This window comes from Mya arenaria, chromosome 13 (genome assembly GCF_026914265.1).
Source record: "Mya arenaria isolate MELC-2E11 chromosome 13, ASM2691426v1".
NCBI classification, from domain to species: Eukaryota; Metazoa; Mollusca; class Bivalvia; order Myida; family Myidae; genus Mya; species Mya arenaria.
Window position 1 is genome coordinate 36546802 of NC_069134.1, and position 21217 is coordinate 36568018.

At 39.1% G+C, this 21217-nt stretch overlaps 1 protein-coding gene across 1 annotated transcript in view; it reads left to right on the forward strand.

The window, feature by feature from the left end:
* Positions 1–7920: 7920 nt before the first annotated feature.
* Positions 7921–21217, forward strand: part of LOC128214074 (regucalcin-like) — a 17375-nt gene continuing 4078 nt past the window's right edge. The window contains exons 1-2 of the mRNA XM_052920327.1: positions 7921–8127; positions 9493–9650. Coding sequence (XP_052776287.1) covers positions 9494–9650 — 157 coding nt within the window. The 5' untranslated portion in view covers positions 7921–8127; position 9493. The remainder of the gene's footprint in view (positions 8128–9492; positions 9651–21217) is intronic.

Here is a 21217-nt window from a genome sequence, read left to right on the forward strand (position 1 = left end):
TTCCAAATGCCATGTCAGCATGACATTTAATATTGAATGTTCAATGGCCAACGTTGTGCCAGCACGACTTTCATTTAGGAATTCCAAATGCCATGCCAGCATGACATATAATATTGAATTTTCAATACCCAATGTCGTGTCAGCACGACTTTCATTTAGGAATTCCAAATGCCATGTCAGCATGACATTTAATATTGAATGTTCAATACCCAATGTCGTGTCAGCACGACTTTCATTTAGGAATTTCAAATGCCATGTCAGCATGACATTTAATATTGAATGTTCAATGGCCAACGTTGTGTCAGCACGAATTTCATTTAGGAATTCCAAATGCCATGCCAGCATGACATTTAATATTGAATTTTCAATGGCCAATGTCGTGTCAGCACGACTTTCATTTAGGAATTCCAAATGCCATGCCAGCATGACATTTAATATTGAATGTTCAATGGCCAACGTTGTGTCAGCACGACTTTTATTTAGGAATATCCAATGTCGTGCCAGCATGACATTTAATATTAATGTCGGGTCAGCAAGACAATTGTTTCATAAATGTCCAATGTTGTGCCAGTATGACTTTCATTTAGGAATGTCGAATGTCGTGCCCGCCAAATTTCAGTAAGGAATGTTCAATGTCGTACCAGTACGACTTCCTTCCATTTAGTAACATCCAATGTCGTACCAGCCCAATCTCATTAAAATCATATCGTGACGTTCACTTCATTTCATTATGCACATAGCGTAAAGTCTTGAAGCATGCATTTCGGGATCTGATTTAAATGAGCTTGACTTGCAAATGACGTACATATAGTGCATTAGGGTAAGACGTACATATATCACACTAAGGTAAGACGTATATATCTTGCACTAGGGTAAGACGTACATATAGTACACTACAGTAAGACGTAAATATAGTGCACAAGTGTAAGACGTACATATTATACACTAAGGTAAGACATATATATCTTGCACTAGGGTAAGACGTACATACAGTACACTTAGGTAAGACGTACATATAGTGCACTAGGTTAAGACGTACATATTATACACTAGGGTAAGACGTACATATAGTACACTAGGGTAAGACGTACATATAGTGCACTAGGGTAAGACGTACATATAGTACACTAGGGTAAGACGTACATATAGTACACTAGGGTAAGAAGTACATATAGCACACTAGGGTAAGACGTACATATAGCACACTAGGGTAAGACGTACATATAGCACACTAGGTTAAGACGTACATATAGTACACTAGGTTAAGACGTACATATAGTGCACTAAGGTAAGACGTACATATAGTACACTAGGGTAAGACGTACATATAGTGCACTAGGGTTAGACGTACATATAGCACACAAGTGTAAGACGTACATATAGTGCACTAGGGTGAGACGTACATATAGTACACTAGGGTTAGACGTACATATAGCACACAAGTGTAAGACGTACATATAGTGCACTAGGGTGAGACGTACATATAGCACACAAGTGTAAGACGTACATATAGTACACTAGGGTGAGACGTACATATAGTACACTAGGGTAAGACGTACATATAGTGCACTAGGGTAAGACGTACATATTATACACTAAGGTAAGACATATATATCTTGCACTAGGGTAAGACGTACATATAGTGCACAAGTGTAAGACGTACATATAGTGCACAAGGGTAAGACGTACATATAGTACACTAGGGTAAGACGTACATATAGTGCACAAGTGTAAGACGTACATATTATACACTAAGGTAAGACATATATATCTTGCACTAGGGTAAGACGAACATACAGTACACTGAGGTAAGACGTACATATAGTGCACTAAGGTCAGACGTAAATATAGCACACTAGGGTTAGACGTACATATAGTACACTAGGGTAAGACGTACATATAGCACACTAGGTTAAGACGTACATATAGCACCCTAGGTTAAGACGTACATATAGTGCACTAAAGTAAGACGTAAATATAGCACACTAGGGTTAGACGTACATATAGTACACTAGGGTAAGACGTACATATAGCACACTAGGGTAAGACGTACATATAGCACACTAGGTTAAGACGTACATATAGTGCACTAAGGTAAGACGTAAATATAGCACACTAGGGTAAGACGTACATATAGTACACTAGGGTAAGACGTACATATAGTACACTAGGGTAAGACGTACATATAGTACACTAGGGTAAGACGTACATATAGTACACTAGGGTTAGACGTACATATAGTACACTAGGGTAAGACGTACATATAGTACACTAGGGTAAGACGTACATATAGAACACTAGGGTAAGACGTACATATAGTACACTAGGGTTAGACGTACATATAGTACACTAGGGTAAGACGTACATATAGAACACTAGGGTAAGACGTACATATAGTACACTAGGGTAAGACGTACATATAGTACACTAGGGTAAGACGTACATATAGCACACTAGGGTAAGATGTACATATAGTACACTAGGGCAAGACGTACATATAGCACACAAGTGTAAGACGTACATATAGTGCACAAGGGTAAGACGTACATATAGTACACTAAGGTAAGACATATATATCTTGCACTAGGGTAAGACGTACATACAGTACACTTAGGTAAGACGTACATATAGTGCACTAAGGTAAGACGTAAATATAGCACACTAGGGTTAGACGTACATATAGTACACTAGGGTAAGACGTACATATAACACACTAGGTTAAGACGTACATATAGTGCACTAAGGTAAGACGTAAATATAGCACACTAGGGTAAGACGTACATATAACACACTAGGGTTAGACGTACATAACGCACACTAGGGTAAGACGTACATATAGCACACTAGGGTAAGACGTACATATAGAACACTAGGGTTAGACGTACATATAGTACACTATGGTAAGAAGTACATATAGTACACTAGGGTAAGACGTACATATAGTACACTAGGGTAAGACGTACATATAGCACACTAGGGTAAGACGTACATATAGTACACTAGGGTAAGACGTACATATAGTACACTAGGGTAAGACGTACATATAGTACACTAGGGTAAGACGTACATATAGCACACTAGGGTAAGACGTACATATAGTACACTAGGGTAAGACGTACATATAGTACACTAGGGTAAGACGTACATATAGTGCACTAGGGTAAGACGTACATATTATACACTAAGGTAAGACATATATATCTTGCACTAGGGTAAGACGTACATATAGTGCACAAGTGTAAGACGTACATATAGTGCACAAGGGTAAGACGTACATATAGTACACTAGGGTAAGACGTACATATAGTGCACAAGTGTAAGACGTACATATTATACACTAAGGTAAGACATATATATCTTGCACTAGGGTAAGACGAACATACAGTACACTTAGGTAAGACGTACATATAGTGCACTAAGGTCAGACGTAAATATAGCACACTAGGGTTAGACGTACATATAGTACACTAGGGTAAGACGTACATATAGCACACTAGGTTAAGACGTACATATAGCACCCTAGGTTAAGACGTACATATAGTGCACTAAGGTAAGACGTAAATATAGCACACTAGGGTAAGACGTACATATAGTACACTAGGGTAAGACGTACATATAGCACACTAGGGTAAGACGTACATATAGCACACTAGGTTAAGACGTACATATAGTGCACTAAGGTAAGACGTAAATATAGCACACTAGGGTAAGACGTACATATAGTACACTAGGGTAAGACGTACATATAGTACACTAGGGTAAGACGTACATGTAGTACACTAGGGTAAGACGTACATATAGTACACTTTTGTTAGACGTACATATAGAACACTAGGGTAAGACGTACATATAGAACACTAGGGTAAGACGTACATATAGTACACTAGGGTTAGACGTACATATAGTACACTAGGGTAAGACGTAAATATAGAACACTAGGGTAAGACGTACATATAGCACACTAGGTTAAGACGTACATATAGTACACTAGGGTAAGACGTACATATAGCACACTAAGGTAAGATGTACATATAGTACACTAGGGCAAGACGTACATATAGCACACAAGTGTAAGACGTACATATAGTGCACAAGGGTAAGACGTACATATAGTACACTAGGGTAAGACGTACATATAGTGCACAAGTGTATGACGTACATATTATACACTAAGGTAAGACATATATATCTTGCACTAGGGTAAGACGTACATACAGTACACTTAGGTAAGACGTACATATAGTGCACTAAGGTAAGACGTAAATATAGCACACTAGGGTTAGACGTACATATAGTACACTAGGGTAAGACGTACATATAACACACTAGGTTAAGACGTACATATAGTGCACTAAGGTAAGACGTAAATATAGCACACTAGGGTAAGACGTACATATAGCACACTAGGGTAAGACGTACATATAGCACACTAGGGTAAGACGTACATATAGCACACTAGGGTAAGACGTACATATAGAACACTAGGGTTAGACGTACATATAGTACACTATGGTAAGAAGTACATATAGTACACTAGGGTAAGACGTACATATAGTACACTAGGGTAAGACGTACATATAGCACACTAGGGTAAGACGTACATATAGTACACTAGGGTAAGACGTACATATAGTACACTAGGGTAAGACGTACATATAGTACACTAGGGTAAGACGTACATATAGCACACTAGGGTAAGACGTACATATAGCACACTAGGGTAAGACGTACATATAGTACACTAGGGTAAGACGTACATATAGTACACTAGGGTAAGACGTACATATAGTACACTAGGGTAAGACGTACATATAGTATACTAGGGTAAGACGTACATATAGTACACTAGGGTAAGAAGTACATATAGTACACTAGGGTAAGACGTACATATAGTACACTAGGGTAAGACGTACATATAGTACACTAGGGTAAGACGTACATATAGTACACTAGGGTAAGACGTACATATAGTACACAAGGGTAAGACGTACATATAGTACACTAAGGTAAGACGTACATATAGTACACTAGGGTAAGACGTACATATAGTACACTAGGGTAAGACGTACATATAGTACACTAAGGTAAGACGTACATATAGTACACTAGGGTAAGACGTACATATAGTACACTAGAGTAAGACGTACATATAGTACACTAAGGTAAGACGTACATATAGTACACTAGGGTAAGACGTACATATAGTACACTAGGGTAAGACGTACATATAGTACACTAGGGTAAGACGTACATATAGTACACTAGGGTAAGACGTACATATGGTACACTAGGGTAAGACGTACATATAGCACACTAGGGTAAGACGTACATATAGTACACTAGGGTAAGACGTACATATAGTGCACTAAGGTAAGACGTACATATAACACACTAGGGTAAGACGTACATATAGTACACTATGGTAAGAAGTACATATAGTACACTAGGGTAAGACGTACATATAGTACACTAGGGTAAGACGTACATATAGCACACTAGGGTAAGACGTACATATAGTACATTAGGGTAAGACGTACATATAGTACACTAGGGTAAGACGTACATATAGCACACTAGGGTAAGACGTACATATAGCACACTAGGGTAAGACGTACATATAGCACACTAGGGTAAGACGTACATATAGTACACTATGGTAAGAAGTACATATAGTACACTAGGGTAAGACGTACATATAGTACACTAGGGTAAGACGTACATATAGCACACTAGGGTAAGACGTACATATAGTACACTAGGGTAAGACGTACATATAGTACACTAGGGTAAGACGTACATATAGTACACTAGGGTAAGACGTACATATAGTGCACAAGGGTAAGACGTACATATAGTACACTAGGGTAAGACGTACATATAGTGCACAAGTGTAAGACGTACATATTATACACTAAGGTAAGACATATATATCTTGCACTAGGGTAAGACGTACATACAGTACACTTAGGTAAGACGTACATATAGTGCACTAAGGTAAGACGTAAATATAGCACACTAGGGTTAGACGTACATATAGTACACTAGGGTAAGACGTACATATAGCACACTAGGTTAAGACGTACATATAGTGCACTAAGGTAAGACGTAAATATAGCACACTAGGGTAAGACGTACATATAGCACACTAGGGTTAGACGTACATATAGCACACTAGGGTAAGACGTACATATAGCACACTAGGGTAAGACGTACATATAGAACACTAGGGTTAGACGTACATATAGTACACTATGGTAAGAAGTACATATAGTACACTAGGGTAAGACGTACATATAGTACACTAGGGTAAGACGTACATATAGCACACTAGGGTAAGACGTACATATAGTACACTAGGGTAAGACGTACATATAGTACACTAGGGTAAGACGTACATATAGCACACTAGGGTAAGACGTACATATAGCACACTAGGGTAAGACGTACATATAGCACACTAGGGTAAGACGTACATATAGTACACTAGGGTAAGACGTACATATAGTACACTAGGGTAAGACGTACATATAGTATACTAGGGTAAGACGTACATATAGTACACTAGGGTAAGACGTACATATAGTACACTAGGGTAAGACGTACATATAGTACACTAGGGTAAGACGTACATATAGTACACTAGGGTAAGACGTACATATAGTACACTAGGGTAAGACGTACATATAGTACACAAGGGTAAGACGTACATATAGTACACTAAGGTAAGACGTACATATAGTACACTAGGGTAAGACGTACATATAGTACACTAGGGTAAGACGTACATATAGTACACTAAGGTAAGACGTACATATAGTACACTAGGGTAAGACGTACATATAGTACACTAGAGTAAGACGTACATATAGTACATATAGTACACTAGGGTAAGACGTACATATAGTACACTAGGGTAAGACGTACATATAGTACACTAGGGTAAGACGTACATATAGTGCACTAAGGTAAGACGTACATATAGTACACTAGGGTAAGACGTACATATAGTACACTAGGGTAAGACGTACATATAGTACACTAGGGTAGGACGTACATATAGTACACTAGGGTAAGACGTACATATAGCACACTAGGGTAAGACGTACATATAGTACACTAGGTTAAGACGTACATATAGTGCACTAAGGTAAGACGTACATATAGCACACTATGGTAGGACGTACATATAGTACACTAGGGTAAGACGTACATATAGTACACAAGGGTAAGACGTACATATAGTACACAAGGGTAAGACGTACATATAGTATACTAGGGTAAGACGTACATATAGTACACTAGGGTAAGACGTACATATAGTATACTAGGGTAAGACGTACATATAGTACACTAGGGTAGGACGTACATATAGTACACTAGGGTAAGACGTACATATATGTACTCAAGGCGCCTGGCAATAACGTTTTTGTAAACGAACGACAGAAAACTGTGCATTATACGTTATAAACGTCTGCTGCTGTGATGATTGGTTGCAATCTTTCCAGTTCTTAACATAACATCCGCATGATATTGACATAATTATACTTTCTCTGCAGTTACATCAAACCCCTCTCAATGGTATATATACCGTCATTATAGACATATAAATTTTACATATTAAAGCTGCACTCTCACAGATTTACCATTTTTACAACCTTTTTATTTTTTTGTCTTGGAAAAAGCAAATTTTTGCGTAAATATCTGCAACCCAATAATGCAAGTTTGTTGACAAAAAATCGACAAATTAAATATAAAAATCTGTGATCTATTTTTTTGTCAGCAGTCTTATATAACTGGTTTCCATGGATTGTCGCAAAAATTGGTTCGTTCCAAGACAAAAAAAAAGTTGTAATAACGTATAATCTATGAACGTGCAGCTTTAAGTATACATCAAATACATTAAACGCTGTTAAACGCTTGATTGTGATGTTTGTCTAGGAGGGTTAAATGTGAAGGTCTTCGTTTGTTTGATAAGTGTTAACGTTATCAGTGACTAAGATACGAGACTATTAAGTTTTAAATCGTCCATTGTACATTAATATTGTACTGGTATTCATGTAGCGGAAGCTTGGAAGATTAAGAATTTGAAAGAAACACAGTATTACAACGGAAGGAACTGCAAAACAGGTAAATAATGTTACATTCTGAATGGTATTTGATATTGCATTGTTTGTTGCAGATATTGTACGCTTCTATGCTGCGTGCATGATATTGATATGGAACATGTAGAACAGTATCAAGTTACGAAAACAATAACTTTATAACAAAAGCTTCTGCACACACATTATTATGCACAATGATTGCAATAATTTATCAAAGCACCGGTATTACTGAACGGCTTGAGCGATTGATTCCTTCTGTAGGATATTCAAAAGGGTTTATGAGTGATGGGATGGCACTCACAACCATTAACACTACTACGACCATCACCACCACCACCACCACCACCACCTCTTAGGCAAGAATCTAAAGTATTTTATTTTTATGACATTATCAGTACAAATTGAATCAGTGTATTTCATTAGTCGGAAAAATTATATTGTAAACGTACAGCAGAGTTAAACGGACAACATAGCGAAAGGTGGGAATCATATTCAGAAAATCTATTCATAGCTTGAGTTCCCTCCCCTGTAGTATCTTATCTATAGGATAATTATGCAATCTAATTTCAATGAGGTCCAAACCAGGACAGCCAGGAGTTTTCCAATCAATAAAAAAATATTCCAGTTATGTTTCACAATCTGAATTTATTTGAGATCTGGTACTTTTGCCCATGTGTTGAATTTTGTGGTCTATTAGCAAATTTTTGAGCTAAAGCTCAAGCCTAATAACTGTCTCTATCTAACATGAAACACAATGTGTTTCGTCGACATTAAGGAAATCGACCCACAGCAACATCTCCATCACCACCACCACCACCACCACCACTATCATCATCATTATAATCATCATGATCATCATGATCATCATCATCATCATCATCATCATCATCATCATCATCATCATCATCATCATCATCATCATCACCACCATCATCATCATCATCATCATCATCATCATCATCATCATCATCATCATCATCATCATCATCATCATCATCATCATCATCATCATCATCATGATCATCATCATCATCATCATCATCATCATCATCATCATCATCATCATCATCATCATCATCATCATCATCATCATCATCATCATCATCATCATCATCACCACCATCATCATCATCATCATCATCATCATCATCATCATCATCATCATCATCACCACCATCATCATGATCATCATCATGACCATAACCACCACCTTCTTAGATATTTGTTTTCTTTTTTCTATCTTAAGCAATTTCATCAAATTCATTCCCTTCAACTTAAAGCTCTTTTGAAAATTGTCTTCCACCGGAATAAATTTATTACAAACCATCCTTGTTTTAATTCTTGATGTTAATCATTCCATTTTTGTTTGTTCCATTTCCGGTTCATAAAGGATGCAGGTAGAGACGTTGATCGAGAAGAGCTGTACGTCAATCGGCGAGGGTCCCCACTGGGATGAGCGGACCCAGCAGCTCCTATACGTGGACATCAACGAGGGATGCTTCCACAGGTGGACGGCCGCCACTGGAGTCGATGAGGTCTACAAGTTCGGTAGGTGGTTTTAGGGCCACTCCATGCCCCGCTACATACAATACCCAGGGTAGACACAAATCTGCCACTCTCTCCTCATCACATCCCGGGAAATATATTCTAAGGCCAATAACGTGCTGCATAACGGACTTAATTTATGTTATGGCCTGTCCTTATATGCTCCGCTCCATATAATACCCAGGATAGACACTTACAACCCCGCCCCTCACTCCTCTTCGTAACCTAGGGTAGATATTCTGACGCCAATAACACGCTGCCTAATGGGCTAAACTTATGTTAGGGTCACTCCTTTTATGCCCCGCTCCATAAAATACCCAGGGTAGACACTTACACCCCTCCCTCCTCATCATAACCTATGGTCGTTTTTCAAGGCCAATAACGCGCTGCCTAATGGGCTAAACTTATGTTAGGGTCACTCCTTATATGCCCCGCTCCATATAATAACCAGAATGGACACTTACACCACCGCCCCTCCCTCCTCACCGCATCCCAGGGTCTATATTCTTAGGCCAATAACGCGCTAGATAATGGTCTTAACAATTTGTGTGAGCTGAATGCGGGGATAAGATTGCGTCAAAATGTATCAAAATCTTTATCAATGAAATGGAATATCGCTTAATTTGTTTCACGGATATCCTGATAACGTTCAAGTATTGTGATACTCCAAATACATCTACTGTAACACAAGAAGTAGTTTGAGCAACAATCTTTGTTCTAGAGTAAATCATACGTCTTTTTCAATATGTTTTGGAGTTTTACGAACTGAGTCGAGCAAGAATTTGATTTGTTAGAACTTTGCTTGAAAAAGCATTTCCACATTCTCATCAAAGTCGTTAAACAATATATATACATGGAAACGACTACCTAGAAAAATGCATAAAACATCACTTTTTGAACATAAATATGGAAACCTGCGATCTGTTTTTTTCAAAAGTCTTATATCACTGGTTTCCATGCATTTTCACAAAATAATTCCAACACAAAAAAACGTTTAAAAAAGGCGTCAAAACATTCAATCTGTGAGAGTGCAGCTTTAAATAAAAAAATTCTCCATTTTCACCATACATTCAAAATGAAAATGTCCTAGATTGTACTACAAGAATCCTCAAAAAACGTTCGCTGAAATTCTATTAATATCTTGTTTATTCTAAAATATGTATAAATGGAATAAACAGAAAAATCTAGAACATTAGAAAAAAATCATGACAAAGTCATGCTGAATATATTATAGCTAGTTACTTCAAACGAATCTAGGTTAATAGGCAGATGGCACTAGATTTTTAAATAAAAAAATACTGAAAACACAAATGTATCTTTCAAAATGCTCCAGAATACAAAATCAACAATGTCTTGTGGTTTATTGATGATATAATTTTAGTAGTAAAGATATTCAATATCATAGTGAAAGTAGTGAATTCCATTTACTTCCTGGTAACACAAATGCAAATACTTGAAACAATCCGTAACCACAAAGCCGCAATTCTATTGAATTTGTAGAAAGATTTACCAAACAAATGCAAATGTTTTTAAGCCAGTCTGATAAATATTCTACATATGTTGCAAAGTATGTATGTTAAGTGCTTGCAAAATATAAAGGCTGAAAAATAAATGAAAAATTGAATTTTGTTTGAGCTTTTTTATGTTTTGGTCGTTTTTACCAACTTTTGCACAAAGAAAGGCCCTTACGTTTGCACCGCAACATATTCAGTTGTTCTGGTTATAAGTTAAACAGTTTAAGTGTCACGATTTGCCTTTGTCCTTGCTTTGTCTTGCCTTTCTTGTCACTTCACAAACCAATTTTTGTCCTTGCATTGTCTCGATCTTTGTATAACCATTTCCTTTGGCATTGCATCGTCTCGCCCTTTTACAAATCATTTCTTTTGTCCTTGCATTATCTCGCCCTTTGACGTACCATTGTTGTTGTCCTTGCAATGTCTCGCCCTTAGACTAACCATTTCTCTTGTCCATGCATTGTCTCGGCCTTAGACTAACCATTTATTTTGTCCTCTAACTGTCTCGCCCTTTGACCTACCATTTCTCTTGTCCTTGCATTGTCTCGCCCTTTTACAAACCATTTCTTTTGTCCTTGCATTGTCTCGCCCATTGAATTACCATTTCTTTTGTCCTTGCATTGTCTCGCCCATTGAATTACCATTTCGTTTGTCCTTGCATTGTCTCGCCCTTTTAAAAACCATTTCTGTTGTCCTTGCAGTGTCTCGCCCATTGAATTACCATTTCTTTTGTCCTTGCATTGTCTCGCCCTTTGACTAACTAATTATTTTGTCCTTGCCGTGTCTCGCCCATTTACTAACCATTTCTTTTGTCCTCGCAGTGTCTCGCCCTTTGGCTAACCATTTCTTTTGTTCGTTCATTGTCTCGCCCTTTGACTAACCATTTGTGTTGGCCTTACATTGACTAACCATTTTTGTTGTTCTTGCAGTGTCTCGCCCTTTGAGTAACCATTTATTTCGTCCTTACATTGTCTCGCCCTTTTACTGACCTTTTTTGTCCTTGCATTGTCTCGCCTTTTGACTTATAATCTATTTTGTCCTTGCATTGTCTCGCCCTTTTACTTACCATTTATTTTGTCCTTGCATTGTCTCGCCCTTTGACTAACCATTTCTGTTTTCCTTGAACTGCCTCGCCCTTAGGCTAACCCATTATATGTCCTTGCATTGTCTCGCCCTTTTACTAACCATTTATTTTGTTTTGCATTGTCTCGCCCTTAAACTAACAATTTTGTTTGTCCTTGCAGTGTCTCGCCTTTTGACTTACCATTTCTGTTGTCCTTTCACTGTCTCGCCTTTTGACTAACCATTTCTGTTGTCCTTGCATTGTCTCGCCCTTTGACTAACCATCTATTTTAACCTTCAATTGTCTCGCCCTTTCACTAACCATTTCTGTTGTCCTTGCATTGTCTCGCCCTTTGACTAACCATTTCTGTTGTCCTTGCATTATCTCTCCCTTTGACTAACCATCTATTTTGTCCTTGCATTGTCCCGCCCTTTCACTAACCATTTCTGTTGTCCTTGCATTGTCTCGCCCTTTGACTTTCCATTTCTTTTGTCTTTGCAGTGTCTCGCCTTATGACTTACCATTTCTTTTGTCCTTACATTGTCTCGCCTTTTGACTAACCAATTGTTTTTTCCTTGCATTGTCTCTCCCTTTTACTAACCATTTCTTTTGTCCTTCCATTGTCTCGCCTTTTACTCACCATTTCTTTCGTCCTTGCATTGTCTCGCCGTTTGACTAACCATTTCTTTTGTCTTTGCATTGTCTCGCCATTTGACTAACCGTTTCTGTTGTCCTTGCATTGCCCCGCCCATTGACTAACCATTTCTTTCGTCCTGACATTGTCTCGCCCTTTTACTCACCATTTCTTTCGTCCTTACATTGTCTCGCCATTTGACTTACCATTTCTTTTGTCCTTGCATTATCTCGCCCTTTTTGTTACCATTTATTTCGACCTTGCATTGTCTGGCCCTTTTACTAACCATTTCTTTCGACCTTGCATTGTCTGGCCCTTTTACTAACCATTTCTTTCGACCTTGCATTGTCTGGCCCTTTTACTGACCATTTCTTTCGTCCTTGCATTGTCTGGCCCTTTTACTAACCATTTCTTTCGTCCTTCCATTGTCTGGCCCTTTTACTGACCATTTCTTTCGACCTTGCATTGTGTGGCCCTTTTACTAACCATTTCTTTCGACCTTGCATTGTCTGGCCCTTTTACTAACCATTTCTTTCGACCTTGCATTGTCTGGCCCTTTTACTAACCATTTCTTTCGTCCTTGCATTGTCTGGCCCTTTTACTGACCATTTCTTTCGTTCTTGCATTGTCTGGCCCTTTTACTGACCATTTCTTTCGTCCTTCCATTGTCTGGCCCTTTTACTAACCATTTCTTTCGACCTTGCATTGTCTGGCCCTTTTACTAACCATTTCTTTCGTTCTTGCATTGTCTGGCCCTTTTACTAACCATTTCTTTCGTTCTTGCATTGTCTGGCCCTTTTACTAACCATTTATTTCGTCCTTGCATTGCCCCGCCCTTTTACTTACCATTTCTTTCGACCTTGCATTGTCTGGCCCTTTTACTAACCATTTCTTTCGACCTTGCATTGTCTGGCCCTTTTACTAACCATTTCTTTCGTCCTTCCATTGTCTGGCCCTTTTACTGACCATTTTTTTCGTCCTTGCATTGTGTGGCCCTTTTACTAACCATTTTTTTCGACCTTGCATTGTCTGGCCCTTTTACTGACCATTTCTTTCGTCCTTGCATTGTGTGGCCCTTTTACTAACCATTTCTTTCGTCCTTGCATTGTGTGGCCCTTTTACTGACCATTTCTTTCGTCCTTGCATTGTGTGGCCCTTTTACTAACCATTTCTTTCGTCCTTGCATTGTGTGGCCCTTTTACTAACCATTTCTTTCGACCTTGCATTGTCTGGCCCTTTTACTAACCATTTCTTTCGTCCTTGCATTGTGTGGCCCTTTTACTAACCATTTCTTTCGACCTTGCATTGTCTGGCCCTTTTACTGACCATTTCTTTCGTCCTTGCATTGTCTGGCCCTTTTACTAACCATTTATTTCGTTCTTGCATTGTCTGGCCCTTTTACTAACCATTTATTTCGTTCTTGCATTGTCTGGCCCTTTTACTAACCATTTATTTCGTTCTTGCATTGTCTGGCCCTTTTACTGACCATTTCTTTCGTCATTCCATTGTCTGGCCCTTTTACTAACCATTTATTTCGTTCTTCCATTGTCTGGCCCTTGTACTAACCATTTATTTCGTTCTTGCATTGTCTGGTCCTTTTACTAATCATTTCTTTCATCCTTTCATTGTCTGGCCCTTTTACTAACCATTTCTTTCGTCCTTTCATTGTCTGGCCCTTTTACTAACCATTTCTTTCGTCCTTCCATTGTCTGGCCCTTTTACTAACCATTTCTTTCGACCTTCCATTGTCTGGCCCTTTTACTAACCATTTCTTTCGACCTTCCATTGTCTGGCCCTTTTACTAACCATTTATTTCGTCCTTCCATTGTCTGGCCCTTTTACTAACCATTTCTTTCGTCCTTCCATTGTCTGGCCCTTTTACTAACCATTTCTTTCGACCTTGCATTGTCTGGCCCTTTTACTAATCATTTCTTTCGTCCTTGCATTGTCTGGCCCTTTTACTAACCATTTCTTTCGTTCTTGCAATGTCTGGCCCTTTTACTAACCATTTCTTTCGACCTTGCATTGTCTGGCCCTTTTACTAACCATTTCTTTCGACCTTGCATTGTCTGGCCCTTTTACTAACCATTTCTTTCGACCTTGCATTGTCTGGCCCTTTTACTAACCATTTCTTTCGTCCTTTCATTGTCTGGCCCTTTTACTAACCATTTCTTTCGTCCTTGCATTGTCTTGCCCTTTTACTAACCATTTCTTTCGACCTTGCATTGTCTGGCCCTTTTACTAACCATTTCTTTCGACCTTGCATTGTCTGGCCCTTTTACTAACCATTTCTTTTGTCCTTCCATTGTCTGGCCCTTTTACTAACCATTTCTTTCGACCTTGCATTGTCTGGCCCTTTTACTAACCATTTCTTTCGTCCTTGCATTGTCTGGCCCTTTTACTAACCATTTCTTTCGACCTTGCATTGTTTGGCCCTTTTACTAACCATTTCTTTCGTCCTTCCATTGTCTGACCCTTTTACTAACCATTTCTTTCGACCTTGCATTGTCTGGCCCTTTTACTAACCATTTCTTTCGTTCTTGCATTGTCTGGCCCTTTTACTAACCATTTCTTTCGTCCTTGCATTGTCTGGCCCTTTTACTAACCATTTCTTTCGACCTTGCATTGTCTGGCCCTTTTACTAACCATTTATTTCGTTCTTGCATTGTCTGGCCCTTTTACTGACCATTTCTTTCGTCCTTGCATTGTCTGGCCCTTTTAATGACCATTTCTTTCGTTCTTGCATTGTCTGGCCCTTTTACTAACCATTTATTTCGTCCTTGCATTGTTTGGCCCTTTTACTAACCATTTCTTTCGTCCTTCCATTGTCTGGCCCTTTTACTAACCATTTCTTTCGTCCTTGCATTGTCTGGCCCTTTTACTGACCATTTCTTTCGTCCTTGCATTGTCTGGCCCTTTTACTGACCATTTATTTCGTCCTTGCATTGTCTGGCCCTTTTACTGACCATTTCTTTCGTCCTTGCATTGTCTGGCCCTAATACTGACCATTTCTTTCGTCCTTGCATTGTCTGGCCCTTTTACTGACCATTTTATTTCGTCCTTCCATTGTCTGGCCCTTTTACTGACCATTTCTTTTGTCCTTCCATTGTCTGGCCCTTTTACTAATCATTTATTTCGTCCTTCCATTGTCTGGCCCTTTTATTAATCATTTCTTTCGTCCTTGCATTGTTTGGCCCTTTTATTGACCATTTCTTTCGTTCTTGCATTGTCTGGCCCTTTTACTGACCATTTCTTTCGTCCTTGCATTGTTTGGCCCTTTTATTGACCATTTCTTTCGTTCTTGCATTGTCTGGCCCTTTTACTGACCATTTCTTTCGTCCTTGCATTGTTTGGCCCTTTTACTAACCATTTCTTTCGTTCTTGCATTGTCTGGCCCTTTTTCTAACCATTTCTTTCGTCCTTCCATTGTTTGGCCCTTTTACTAACCATTTCTTTCGTTCTTGCATTGTCTGGCCCTTTTACTAACCATTTATTTCGTTCTTGCATTGTCTGGCCCTTTTACTAATCATTTCTTTCGTCCTTCCATTGTCTGGCCCTTTTACTAACCATTTCTTTCGACCTTGCATTGTCTGGCCCTTTTACTAACCATTTCTTTCGTCCTTCCATTGTCTGGCCCTTTTACTGACCATTTCTTTCGTCCTTGCATTGTCTGGCCCTTTTACTAATCATTTCTTTCGTCCTTCCATTGTCTGGCCCTTTTACTGACCATTTCTTTCGTTCTTGCATTGTCTGGCCCTTTTACTAACCATTTCTTTCGTTCCGTTCTTGCATTGGCTGGCCCTTTTACTGACCATTTCTTTCGTTCTTGCATTGTCTGGCCCTTTTGCTGACCATTTCTTTCGTTCTTGCATTGTCTGGCCCTTTTGCTGACCATTTCTTTCGTCCTTCCATTGTTTGGCCCTTTTACTGACCATTTCTTTCGTTCTTGCATTGTTTGGCCCTTTTACTAACCATTTCTTTCGTTCTTGCATTGTTTGGCCCTTTTACTAACCATTTCTTTCGTCCTTGCATTATCTGGCCCTTTTACTAATCATTTCTTTCGTCCTTGCATTGTTTGGCCCTTTTTCTAATCATTTCTTTCGTCCTTGCATTGTCTGGCCCTTTTACTGACCATTTCTTTCGTCCTTGCATTGTCTGGCCCTTTTACTGACCATTTCTTTCGACCTTGCATTGTCTGGCCCTTTTACTAACCATTTCTTTCGTCCTTACATTGTCTCGCCATTTTACTGACCATTTCTTTCGTCCTTACATTGTCTCGCCATTTGACTTACCATTTCTTTTGTCCTTGCATTGTCTCGCCCTTTTTGTTACCATTTCTTTCGACCTTGCATTGTCTGCCCCTTTTACTAACCATTTATTTCGTCCTTCCATTGTCTGGCCCTTTTACTCACCATTTCTTTCGTTCTTGCATTGTCTGGCCCTTTTACTCACCATTTCTTTCGACCTTGCATTGTTTGGCCCTTTTACTAACCATTTCTTTCGTCCTTACATTGTCTCGCCATTTTACTGACCATTTCTTTCGTCCTTACATTGTCTCGCCATTTGACTTACCATTTCTTTTGTCCTTGCATTGTCTCGCCCTTTTTGTTACCATTTCTTTCGACCTTGCATTGTCTGCCCCTTTTACTAACCATTTTTTTCGTCCTTGCATTGTCTGGCCCTTTTACTAATCATTTCTTTCGTTCTTGCATTGTCTGGCCCTTTTACTCACAATTTCTTTCGTCCTTCCATTGTCTGGCCCTTTTACTCACCATTTCTTTCGTCCTTACATTGTCTCGCCATTTGACTTACCATTTCTTTTGTCCTTGCATTGTCTCGCCCTTTATGTTACCATTTCTTTCGACCTTGCATTGTCTGCCCCTTTTACTAACCATTTCTTTCGTCTTTGCATTGTCTGGCCCTCCTTCCATTATCTGGCCCTTTAACTAACCATTTCTTTCGTCCTTGCATTGTCTGGCCCTATATGTTACCATTTCTTTCGACCTTGCATTGTCTGCCCCTTTAACTAACCATTTCTTTCGTCCTTGCATTGTCTGGCCCTTTATATTACCATTTCTTTCGTCCTTGCATTATCTGGCCCTTTAACTAACCATTTCTTTCGTCCTTGCATTGTCTCGCCCTTTATGTTACCATTTCTTTCGACCTTGCATTGTCTGCCCCTTTAACTAACCATTTCTTTCGTCCTTGCATTGTCTGGCCCTTTTACTAACCATTTATTTCGTCCTTGCATTGTTTGGCCCTTTTACTAATCATTTCTTTCGTCCTTGCATTGTCTGGCCCTTTTACTAACCATTTATTTCGTCCTTGCAATGTCTGGCCCTTTTACTAACCATTTCTTTCGTCCTTGCATTGTCTGGCCCTTTTACTAACCATTTCTTTCGTCCTTGCATTGTCTGGCCCTTTTACTAACCATTTCTTTCGTCCTTGCATTGTCTTGCCCTTTTACTAACCATTTCTTTCGTCCTTGCATTGTCTGGCCCTTTTACTAACCATTTATTTCGTCCTTGCATTGTCTGGCCCTTTTACTAATCATTTCTTTCGTCCTTGCATTGTTTGGCCCTTTTACTAACCATTTATTTCGTCCTTGCATTGTCTGGCCCTTTTACTAACCATTTCTTTCGTCCTTGCATTGTCTGGCCCTTTTACTAACCATTTCTTTCGTCCTTGCATTGTTTGGCCCTTTTACTAATTATTTCTTTCGTCCTTGCATTGTCTGGCTCTTTTACTAATCATTTATTTCATCCTTTCATTGTCTGGCCTTTTTACTAACCATTTATTTCGTTCTTGCATTGTCTGGCCCTTTTACTAACCATTTCTTTCGTCCTTCCATTGTCTGGCCCTTTTACTAATCATTTCTTTCGTCCTTGCATTGTCTGGTTCTTTTACTAATCATTTATTTCATCCTTTCATTGTCTGGCCTTTTTACTAACCATTTATTTCGTCCTTCCATTGTCTGGCCCTTTTACTAACCATTTCTTTCGACCTTGCATTGTCTGGCCCTTTTACTAACCATTTCTTTCGTCCTTCCATTGTCTGGCCCTTTTACTAACCATTTCTTTCGTCCTTCCATTGTCTGGCCCTTTTACCAACCATTTCTTTCGTTCTTGCATTGTCTGGCCCTTTTACTAATCATTTCTTTTCGTCCTTCCATTGTCTGGCCCTTTTACTAATCATTTCTTTCGTCCTTGCATTGTCTGGTTCTTTTACTAATCATTTATTTCATCCTTGCATTGTCTGGCCTTTTTACTAACCATTTATTTCGTCCTTCCATTGTCTGGCCCTTTTACTAACCATTTCTTTCGACCTTGCATTGTCTGGCCCTTTTACTAACCATTTCTGTCGTCCTTCCATTGTCTGGCCCTTTTACTAACCATTTTTTCGTCCTTCCATTGTCTGGCCCTTTTACTAACCATTTCTTTCGTTCTTGCATTGTCTGGCCCTTTTACTAATCATTTCTTTCATCCTTTCATTGTCTGGCCCTTTTACTAACCATTTATTTCGTCCTTCCATTGTCTGGCCCTTTTACTAACCATTTATTTCGTCCTTCCATTGTCTGGCCCTTTTACTAACCATTTCTTTCGACCTTGCATTGTCTGGCCCTTTTACTAACCATTTCTTTCGTCCTTGCATTGCCTGGCCCTTTTACTAACCATTTCTTTCGTCCTTCCATTGTCTGGCCCTTTTACTAACCATTTATTTCGTCCTTGCATTGTCTGTCCCTTTTACTAACCATTTATTTCGTCCTTGCATTGTCTGTCCCTTTTACTAACCATTTCTTTCGTCCTTGCATTGCCTGGCCCTTTTACTAACCATTTCTTTCGTCCTTGCATTGCCTGGCCCTTTTACAAACCATTTCTTTCGTCCTTGCATTGTCTGGCCCTTTTACTAACCATTTCTTTCGTCCTTGCATTGTCTGGCCCTTTTACTAACCATTTCTTTCGTCCTTGCATTGTCTGGCCCTTTTACTAACCATTTCTTTCGTCCTTGCATTGCCTGGCCCTTTTACTAACCATTTCTTTCGTCCTTGCAATGTCTGGCCCTTTTACTAACCATTTCTTTCGTCCTTGCATTGTTTGGCCCTTTTACTAACCATTTCTTTCGTCCTTGCATTGTCTGGCCCTTTTACTAACCATTTCTTTCGTCCTTGCATTGTCTGTCCCTTTTACTAACCATTTCTTTCGTCCTTGCATTGTCTGGCCCTTTTACTAACCATTTCTTTCGTCCTTGAATTGTCTGGCCCTTTTACTAACCATTTCTTTCGTCCTTGCATTGTTTGGCCCTTTTACTAACCATTTCTTTCGACCTTGCATTGTCTGGCCCTTTTACTAACCATTTCTTTCGTCCTTGCATTGCCTGGCCCTTTTACTAACCATTTCTTTCGTCCTTCCATTGTCTGGCCCTTTTACTAACCATTTCTTTCGTCCTTGCATTGTCTGGCCCTTTTACTAACCATTTCTTTCGTCCTTGCATTGTCTGGCCCTTTTACTAACCATTTCTTTCGTCCTTGCATTGTCTGGCCCTTTTACTAACCATTTCTTTCGTCCTTGCATTGTCTGGCCCTTTTACAAACCATTTCTTTCGTCCTTGCATTGTCTGGCCCTTTTACTAACCATTTCTTTCGTCCTTGCATTGCCTGGCCCTTTTACTAACCATTTCTTTCGTCCTTGCATTGTTTGGCCCTTTTACTAACCATTTCTTTCGTCCTTGCATTGTCTGGCCCTTTTACTAACCATTTCTTTCGTCCTTGCATTGTTTGGCCCTTTTACTAACCATTTCTTTCGTCCTTGCATTGTCTGGCCCTTTTACTAACCATTTCTTTCGTCCTTGCATTGTCTGGCTCTTTTACTAATCATTTATTACATCCTTTCATTGTCTGGCCTTTTTACTAACCATTTATTTCGTTCTTGCATTGTCTGGCCCTTTTACTAACCATTTATTTCATCCTTTCATTGTGTGGCCTTTTTACTAACCATTTATTTCGTCCTTGCATTGTCTGGCCCTTTTACTAACCATTTCTTTCGACCTTGCATTATCTGGCACTTTTACTAATCATTTCTTTAGTCCTTGCATTGTCTGGCTCTTTTACTAATCATTTCTTTCGTCCTTGCATTGTCTGGCACTTTTACTAATCATTTATTTCGTCCTTGCATTGTCTGGCTCTTTTACTAACCATATATTTCGTCCTTGCATTGTCTGGCCCTTTTACTGACCATTTCTTTTGTCTCTACATTTTTTTTTGTCCTTGCATTGCCTCGCCCTTTTACTTAATATTTCTTTGTCCTTGCATTGTCTCGCCCTTTGACTGATTTTAACCCCAATGCCCCTGGCACTTACCTAA